General features: G+C 44.3%; 1 protein-coding gene across 3 annotated transcripts in view; it reads right to left on the reverse strand.

Annotated features, from left to right (window-relative positions):
- pcdh17 (protocadherin 17) overlaps positions 1 to 9,573 on the reverse strand; it is a 73,427-nt gene extending 63,854 nt beyond the window's left edge. Inside the window, exons 1-2 of one of the 3 annotated variants that reach the window (XR_014876803.1) lie at positions 8,765 to 9,572; positions 5,211 to 8,006 (exon numbers count right to left, since the gene is read on the reverse strand). Coding sequence is in view for 2 of the 3 variants with exons in the window: in XM_085176774.1 (XP_085032900.1) it covers positions 5,211 to 7,706 (2,496 nt within the window). In the remaining variant the exon portion in view is untranslated. Of the gene's footprint in view, positions 1 to 5,210; positions 8,007 to 8,764 lie in introns of all 3 variants that reach the window. The other 2 variants (XM_085176850.1, XM_085176774.1) reach the window with 2 other exon arrangements.
- Positions 9,574 to 9,783: the final 210 nt, after the last annotated feature.

A 9,783-nucleotide genomic window follows, 5' to 3' on the forward strand; every position in this document is an offset into this window, starting at 1 on the left:
CCTTGTAATTACAGAACAGCAGAGTAATTAATAAGTCGCAAAGGACTCGCCAGCCCGCATATGAAAAGTAAACCAAGCTAATCAACGGCACTTGCTGCTCAATGGAATGACATGATAAGATGAAGCTGTGGTGTAAGGGAATTAGGCAGAAGAGCACTGCTCATCCACTCCACCTCTATTACACACAAACACACATAGAGGCACACACAAACACACAATAACTAAGGAGTGGATGTCTACTGACAGGCCACAGTCTTATTATCATGCCCATGTCATCTCCAATAGGCTGCTTCCTACTGAACCAAGCAAATTGGTTTAATGTGTCCGGCCAATTTGGCTATCACAGAGCTCAACTTGTGTTTTCATATCCTGTCTCTTTCTCTACCCTCGCAAAAAAAAAAGAGAATACAATTCTTCCATTGCCTTGCACTGTCACCCCGGTGGGTCTGTTAAAAATAATGAAATTACGCAGCGCACAGGCACCGCAGCTGGCTAAAAGGACATCTAAATAACACCAAAACATGGCACTCTTTACATACAGCACATTGTTTTTGTCTCTTCTATATCCATTTCAGTTTGATCCACAGTTTGATTTGACTTGAGTTTAAGTTACAGAGAAGGAGTGTGTGTGTGTAGCGGTGAGCATATAGTCAGGGGCCAACATTTCAATTATTCAGCAGGGTTACTTGGATTTTCAAAACTTGCAATAAATAAAACATTGACTTCTACAGCTGCAGTGAAATCTCAAGCAAATTCACCGGATACTCGTAGCATCTGTATTTGCAATGAACTGTTAATTGCACGAATGGAAGTTTTATGCCTGTGAGCCTGTGTGATGTTTTCTGTGTCTAAAGAAAACATTAACAGTGAGCGAGGAAGACAAAGACAACAGATGTGCGTTACTACCACACCGGACTTTTCTAAAGTCTTTCAGGTAACTTTTCTAAAAATCTAAAAGCCCCACAAGCAGAGGGGAAAACGAAACGCACCCTAAGGACAGGAACGAAGCGAACGAAAGCTCAAATTCTGCTTCTGTCAGAGAGTCTGCGTCTTCTGTTTCCATCTTGGCCGGCGTTCTTGCCCACCGTCTTCCGCCCATTTCCACAAATACGTAGCCAGAGACCGTCGATGCTTATCGTGACATCTTCCGCTTTCCTCTGATTTGTTAAATGATTTATTAATGAAAGAGGATGCAAACATAGCTGCTGTTCTGTGCATTACAAGAGCTGCTACAGCAACGCTGTTGAAGTGCGCACCTTTGCGAGCACCACAGATGAAAATGCCAATAATGGCAACTAATAAACAAAAGCGTCTCTGTGTTTTGGCTGAAGAGAGATGTCCTAATTTACAGCACTTCCCTCAGGCAACGCTCTACTGGTATCTATCATATGAGCTTTGGGGAGATGAAGAAAAAAATAAAAGCGCTTATTAATAATTCAGATTTTTAGTGTGTAGCGTTATGTACAGTAGCAGCAGGTTTATTTGAGGAAATATGAAGATATACCCTGAGGTAAGCTGATATTTTTTAAGGACTGGCAAGCTCAAATAAAACGAATCTTGCCCAGTGACTCAGAGGCTCAACTGGGGGACAAATGCACACAAATTGCAAAAAGTTTTTTTTTTAACCCATTCCTGAAATGACTGCCTGCGCATCCAGTTGCTATGCTGTCGATCAAGGTTTCAGTGCGTACAGGTTTACCAAACTTGTTCCAACAGAAAGCTCCGGAGGAAAGTAGTTATCTAAAGATGAAGGGAGTGAAATGAAATAAAGAGTGCTTTTCTATTCACTGCCTCAGTGGCCACTGAGGTGTGGGAGCAATTTCAATACAATGCACAGCGGAGGCTTTGATAAGACTTTTCAGCGGAATCCTCAAAAACAGTCCTCACACGTGCATCTGTGTGTTTGGGTGCACGAGCGCGCGCGTTTCTTGGAGGAAGGGCGTTTCAACGTTCGGACAAATACAAGATTGTCACGCTCATAAAAGAGTAGGGGCTCTGTCACGGAGCCTGCCAGCTAAAGGCTTAAATCACACGCCTGGAATACACAATGACGTTAAACCTACACACATCCACACACACTCACACAATCTCCCTAAATTATGCAGAGTAAGACCATTCCTCGAAGCATCAATTTTCAACATCTGCTCCGGCTACATTGCTGGCAGGTATGTGCTCAGATGAAAACAGTGATTTTTTTTATTTTGTTTGTTTCTTCTTCTTAGTAAGTACGCTTTTCAAATGATCACAGTCACCACACTTGACGTTTGTTTTTATTCCAGGAATATTTAATTCACCGAATAGGATTTTGGATCTTTTTATTGTGTGTGAACTCAATCCCAAAATTCCATAAATTCAGATATTGTCACTCAAAGAAGTGCGGCTGCTCGCCTGGCAAATCCGCAAGAAAAAAAAATGCTATATTTCATGTGTATGAATGTCTGGCATTTCTCATTAGAGCAGCAGGGAGTCTTCTTTGCAAATGACAAGTGACAGTGTCAAGTCAGCAGAGACTGGAGCCCCGTTCCTCCACGTCACCCCACACAAGGCAGAATGCCGCCACCTAAAGGCAGCTCTTATAGCCTTCCTGACACCCCCTTTTCTTTTCTTTTTTTTTTTGCCTTTGCATTACTTGCACCTTATTAACGCGTACGGTCTCCCACTAAGACGAGAATCTGTTTAATTAGAGTTTTGTGGTGAATCTAATTAGAAACACTCAAAACGAATCAATATGATAAAATATGGGCTGTTTGAATGCCATGACACAATGTGTCTCTAACTGTTTGGTTACAGTGATGATGTCAGCTGTTACAAAAGTAAAAGAAATGAAAAAAAAGAGGAACGTGCATACTAGGTGCACATGGCTGCCTAAAGCATGCTCGTGACAGATTGGACTTAAGTGTGAAGTGATGAAAAGTAATTCCTTCTTCCCGAACACTGAGACAATTTGCTGCAGACTGGTCTTAACCTTGATTCCACGCTAAGTAATTCCCTTCAACGCCTTAAGCAAAATTAGGCATCATTACTTATCATCCATCTTCTTATTCCAGGAATTCTCTCTACAAATGAATCTGGCACTGTGGTGACAATGATAAGGACAGCAGAGCTCTGCTGATGTGTTCGTATTATGCCCTTCTCCCAGCTAGAAACCAACCCTAGCCTTTCTGCCAGCTCACTGCTATAAAACATCATTAGAGGCCGGAGTATGGAGAAAGACTGGAAGTTGAAGACAACTACAGCGGCTCTCCTTGGAACGAGTTTGGTAAACCTGTATGTACAGATGAAGACAGCGGCACTGAGGTGCCCTTGTGAAAGTGATTGACCATGCGATGTGCTCACCAAGTTTATCCATCTCCTTATTTATTTTTTTCCCATATAGCCTCTCCTTTGTGACAACTGTAGTGACAGATGGGCTGAGAGGCCTTGGGATCGATAGAAGGGGAATTCTGTCTTTGTTTCCTGACATTTTTCCCATAGCCACGTTAGCCGACTCAGGTTACTTACTGTCCACGCGCAGGGAGAAGCGAGGATGGAGGAGGGAGGAGGGAGGAATGAGATACGCTTCTGTAAAGCCTCTGAAGAAACTTAATGCCTCAGGCCATCTCCCTCTACACAGGTTTCTGTTGAATAATACAATACGCAATACTGAACGCCTGATGCGTCGAAGGGGACCGTCTGTAAACAAGACACCAAGGAATGTGTTGTTGCCTTTCCTGCTAGTTTCCCCTTTGACAGTCTGAATAAAGAGCGAAAAAGAAGCTCTCAAACTGTATGTGTGTGTCTGTGTGTGAGACAGCCTCGTGTTGTCCAATTCATCATCACTACATTAACAGAGAAACAGCCTGCAGAAAGGCCCAGCAATTATTCTCTCTCTCTGATTAGGAAGCCTTAACGATCTTTTTGCTGACCCTTGCCCTGTGCAGCTGGTTCATAATAGAAGCAGGGATGAGGCTGAGAGTGAGAACAACAGACAGTGGTCTTCCTCCCTGGTGGGAATATGTCACATCTGATCACCGTCACGATCAAGTCCTCGTCCACTGAAAGCAGTGGGGAAGCAAAAAATGTAAAACAGAAAAAAAAAGAAATGAAAAAAGCTAAAAATTAATCAATTGCAACTGGCAAAAATGTCATGCCCTAACAGTGCCAAGCAGTATAAGACTACGATATAAAATTCAGTGCCAAATCATAGCTAATATCTTCTCTCAAGGTATATGTTCTCTCATAGCATTGTCAGCTGAAAAACCAATAAGCACTTGGAGAGAGTGGGGAAGAAGATGGAGGTTCTTTTAGCAGGAAGAAACTTACAGAACCAGAATCAGGGTGGGCGGCCGCTTTGGCCAGAATAACGGGTAAATATCGTAATAAGGGTAAACTGTGCCACGACTGCCCATTATCCCCAGCATTACATACCAATGTCTTAAGCAGGCTCTAATCCTTGTCTGACACGACAGACTTTTAATGGGCTTAAGGCCAAAGACACAGAGAAGTTATCACATTAGAGGCTTATACACCCAGTACTCCGCTCAAAGACTTATAAAGTAGCTGTGAAAATAGGTACAATCTCCTAATCTCTAGGAATTAAAACCCACTAGAATAAACCTCATATAGCTATAGAATTTCATGTCTCACCAAAAGAAAAGGGAGGAAAGAAAAAAAGAAAAAGCATCAGTCACTGCTTGGAGGAGCTTTGCTATCACTTTAAGACATCTGTTGCTGTCACTCTGTATATGTTTAAATTTAGAAAATATTCAGGTAAAAATCATTTAAACAAAACTGATCTAGATGTAATTTTTTGGATTAAAGCAAGAACATTTCTTTCGAATTATGACAATGGTCCAAAATGGGATATATACTTGCTTATAACACACGCTAAGCTCTTGACTCCACAGCAATGAGATGACAGCGACTGAAAACTGATTTCAAAAGCCTGCCGTGACATATTCCAAGCACAACTGATTTGTGTTGATGTCACTGGCTCTGTTCTATGAGAGCACCAGAATGACTGTTTAATCCTTCTAATGCTCACCCCCCCCCCCCCCCCTTCCTTTCTTGTTTTTGTCTCAGTGCTTCTGGGCCTCTCTGCCTGTCCTTGTCTTTTTTTTCTTTCATTTTATAAAACAAGGGGTGGGGAGCTGATACAGGAAGTGAGACCTTTGTGAGTCCTGTGACGTAAAAATGGTGGCACAACAGTGAAGGAGTGCAATTTCTCTTACCTGTATGATGGACATGCGGTTAGTAGGTGTGTCTGTGGTGCTGGTGACTGGGCCTGTGAAGCTGGTGTGGCATCCCACGTGGCCTTGGGGCACGCTGAGGTTATTGGCAGTGGGTTTGAGGTACATGACCTCTGACCTTGGTGAGCTGAGTGGCAGACGTGTCTGGTAGTCAAAGTACATGGGAGAGGTGGCCAAGGAAGGGCTGCTTACCACATTCATCACATTCATGGCATCCCGCTCCTCCACCTCGCTCTGCACCAGCATGATGTCGTTCTTGTTAATCTTCTTCTTCTTCCCTTTCCCCAGCTGCGGGTGCGAGTACTCTGCAATGCGACAATTGTAAGTGCGAATCTCCTTGTTTTCCCGCTTGCACTTGATAGCTATGGTCACCATGGCAGCCAAAAGCATGATAGATATGATGCTAAGAGTTACAATAAGAGGCAAAGACATGTCCCAGTTCTGATTGTCCTTCATGTGCGGCAGTCCATCAGGAGGTCGTCCATTGGAGGCCTTGATGATGAGCCTGGCGGCAGCAGTCAGAGTCGGCTTGCCGTGGTCCGATACTCGAATGATCAGCTCAACAATGGGGCTCACGTCGTCCCAGAATGGGTGAGCCGTTCGTACCTCGCCGGTCACTGGATCAATCTCAAAGAGATGCTCCTCATTGCCATCTGATATCTCATAGGTAAGCCGCCCACTTTCACCGTAGTCATTGTCTACCGCCCTCACTGTGGTGACAATGTAGCCAACGCCAACATTACGTGGCACGTGGATTTCAGCGGTATCATTCTGAAGAAGCGGCAAAACTATGACAGGGATGTTGTCATTGACGTCCAGAACACTGATGCGCACTGTAGCATTGCTCTCCAAGTGCGGAGATCCTGCATCCTTAGCCAGAACCTTGAAGTCAAAATATTTTATTTGCTCATAGTTAAAAGATCGGACAGCATAGATGGCTCCATTAGCAGCATTCACATTAACATAGGTGTTGACATCACCCCCACTAACATTGGAGTTAATTATGCTGTAGTACACTGTGCCATTTTGCCCAAGGTCTGGGTCATGTGCCAGAACTGACCCCAGGTATTCCCCAGGTATGTTGTTCTCAGGAATCTGAAGAAGGTAGACTGACTTGGTAAAGCGAGGGGTATTGTCATTCTCATCCAGGATCTTTACTGTGAAGGATTTTGTGGAGTTCAGAGGAGGTATGCCGTTGTCTTTGGCCACAATGGTGACATTGTACTCGTCCTGCATCTCTCTATCCAAGGGCCTGTCTGTCACCACTGTGTAAAAGTTGTCATAGTTCTCTTCGAGTTTAAAAGGTACATTACCCAGGACTCTGCATTGAAGCTGCCCATTCCTGCCCGAGTCCTTGTCTGTGACACGGACCAGAGCAATGACAGTGCCTGGAGGAGCTGCCTCACTGATGGCCCCCTGTCTCACAGACACAAAGCCTATAGATGGCCAGTTATCATTCCTGTCAAGCACTTTAACGGTCACTTTACAATGGCCTGGGATTGGATTGGGACCTAGATCCTTTGCCTGGACGTCAATCTCAATAACTGGGCTTTCTTCATAGTCAATTTCACCCTGAATCTTTATGACTCCTGTTCTTGAATCTATGGAGAAAAGCTCTCGGATTCTCTCGGGAGCATAGCCACTAAAGGAATAGACTACTTGTCCATTGTTCCCCTCATCAGGATCGGTGGCATTTAGATCAATCAAGACTTTTCCAGGAGGTGAATTTTCAGGAATTTCCACAACATACGAGGGCTGATCAAACACAGGGCTGTTATCATTGGAATCAATAACTTTAACATTTATCTGCATGGTGCCTGACCTAGGATATTCGCCCCCATCAGTGGCTGACAATATAAGGGTGTGATGGCTTCTTTCTTCTCGGTCCAGTGGTCGTTGAATAACTAATTCTGGGAATTTAGTCCCGTCACCACGGGATTTTACCTCCAAAGAAAAGAGATTGTAGTCATCGCGTGTTATTTGATAGGTTTTCAGGCCGTTTTCCCCTGCATCTGGGTCATGTGCGCTGGTCAGGGGAAAGCGTGTCCCTGGGACTGCATTTTCAGAAATGTCAATATCAATCTGATCCGAAGGAAACATAGGTGAGTTGTCATTGATGTCCTGAATATCTATCTTGATCATGCATATCTCCTTGTCGTTGGCAAACACTTCCATTGAGAGCTGGCACTTGGGGTTTCTCTTACACAATGTTTCCCTGTCGATGCGCTGTTTCGTATACAGCAATCCGCTTTGTGGGTCCACGTCGATGAGATGCGGGGCTGAGTTCTCCAGCACTCTGAAGTTGGCTTTCTTACCCTGTCCTCCCTGCCCAGTCTGTTCAATTCCAATTCTGGCATCTTTGGCAATGTTCCCAATCACTGTACCCGGACCCTGCTCCTCTGGGACAGAGTAATTCAAGTTTTTCAATGTCAGGGCTTGAGCCCACAAGAGCAGGAAAAAGAAAATAGAAAGATACATCTCCACTCAGTTAAAAGCTGCTATGATCTGTGTTGAGATTAGCCCCTCCTTTTAACTGTTGATATTTTGCTCAAATGTGGTATTTCTGTTATCCAGGACAAAATAAAGAGTTCTGTTCATCATGCGAGGCCTTGACATTTGTCTTTGTGGATTGTTTTTGCTCTGTCGCTCTCTTCCTCTGCGAGCAATCTGTGGCGCTGAGCACCTAATTTATATTCAGCTGAGCATCCAGACTCATCTGAGCAATAATCGGGATCCAGTCTCCAAACAGAATAGTCACTGCAAAGTGTTCAAAACCACCTAAGAAGGAAAACAGAAACAAGATATAGATGTTATAATATACATGAATCAATTAGCCACTCAAATGAAAAGACACTGAGCCGCACTGGCCATTCTGCCAGTAAGAAATCAGATCCACCTCTGAGCCAAAAATGAAACAAAGCTCATGTGTAATTCATCTCCACATTTACGGAGGAAGCTTGTCAATTAGTTAACCTTGGGAAGACACTCCACGCAGCATAAAATACATGGGCAAATAATGATTCTCCTTGTAGCTTATTTACTCCATAAATACCACATCCTCAGTGCATTTTTTTCAATCTATCTCTAATGTACAATGGACTACCTGACCCGAGCGCGATAATGGCCCATTCACACATTAGGAGAACTCAAACTGCAATAGGGCAACTTCAATAATGTGGTATCACTGCAGGCGTACAACTGAACACGGCCTATTGTGGCGGCTATTTGAATAAGTGTGTATAAAATGAGCCTCTTACACGCATTAACAAATCCGCATAATCCGGATATTTAAAATGAGCCTTATAAAAATTCAGAAATGAGCTGCCAACATCTCAGCACAGCCGTGTAATTCTCTCCACTCGTGCTCTCTGCCTCTCTTTCTCCCTCTTTCTGTGAGAGAGATTCATCGCTCTTTGGAAGAAGACGAAGAAGAAGCTGTTGCATCCGCATGCATGGGGATGGTTGCGAGATAAGGTTTGGAAACGAGCAACAGACAGCGGAAAAATAAGAGAAGAGATGTCAAATATATAACTTACCAAAAGAAACTGCGCAAATAGTCCAAGGATAGAACTGTACAAAAAAAGAAAAAAAGATAATAACAACAAAAGGAGAAAGGCAAAAATTAAAAACAGTCAGTTCCAGCAGGGTTTAGGGAGAGTTTCGTCTCCTTAGCCCACTTCGGTAGATGCCACCCGTATCCTCCTTCTCCTCTTTGTGAAGAGGGAGAGAGGGGGGGAAAGCCACAAGCCTCCAATGCACACGCAGGCTACAGTGCAGCGCAGTGGAAATAAAAAAAAAAGTGCTCCAGAAAAGTATGACTGTAATGTCAATGAGCTGAAGTCCTCTCCGCTGTCTGATTAGGATGCAGCGGCTCGCCTTCTGCCTGCAGTGAGTCACCGTTCTTCAGGAAGGAAAACTGAGAAATACTCTACGAAGAAGAAGAAAGGAGGGGAAAAATCCAGATGTGTGGTAAGGTAGATCCAAAGGGAATATTTGAAAGGCAGTCAGTGTTTTTTCCGCCGTTCGAGACAGCACAGAGTTACTGATTCCCGTAGTGGCATTTTTGTCCTTGCCCGTCGTCCCCGTCAAAGTCCACGCACACACACATGCACACACACACACATATATATATATACACACAGATACAGAGAGACAGCTGCTGAGGAGGTGGTCAGCAACAACGCCGCATTCCGGCACAAGTCTCCCCTATATCTGTCAGAAAATGTGTGATTTCCTTCACCACGCACGTACAGTCGTTATTTACTATTTCGCGCACGCAACACAGCCCTAAGCCCACGGAGCGCTTCCTCTCACTGACTGAACTCCGGACACCGCATGGTGCATTAAACATTGTCGCTACTCCTCTGGCAGCCAATGAATTTGAAGAGGTGGGAAGAGAAGGAGGGGATTCAAAAGCCGCTGTGGGTACTGACTACAAATGATTGGTGGCTTGCAGTTCACCGGTGGCGGATGGGTTTTTTTTCAAACCGCACTTCATTGTTGTTTACAATAAAGGAAACGGTGCGTTGGGAGGAGGCGGGCAGGCTCGCCGACA

The sequence above is a fragment of the Neolamprologus multifasciatus genome, chromosome 1 (assembly GCF_963576455.1).
Source record: "Neolamprologus multifasciatus chromosome 1, fNeoMul1.2, whole genome shotgun sequence".
Taxonomy (NCBI): Eukaryota; Metazoa; Chordata; class Actinopteri; order Cichliformes; family Cichlidae; genus Neolamprologus; species Neolamprologus multifasciatus.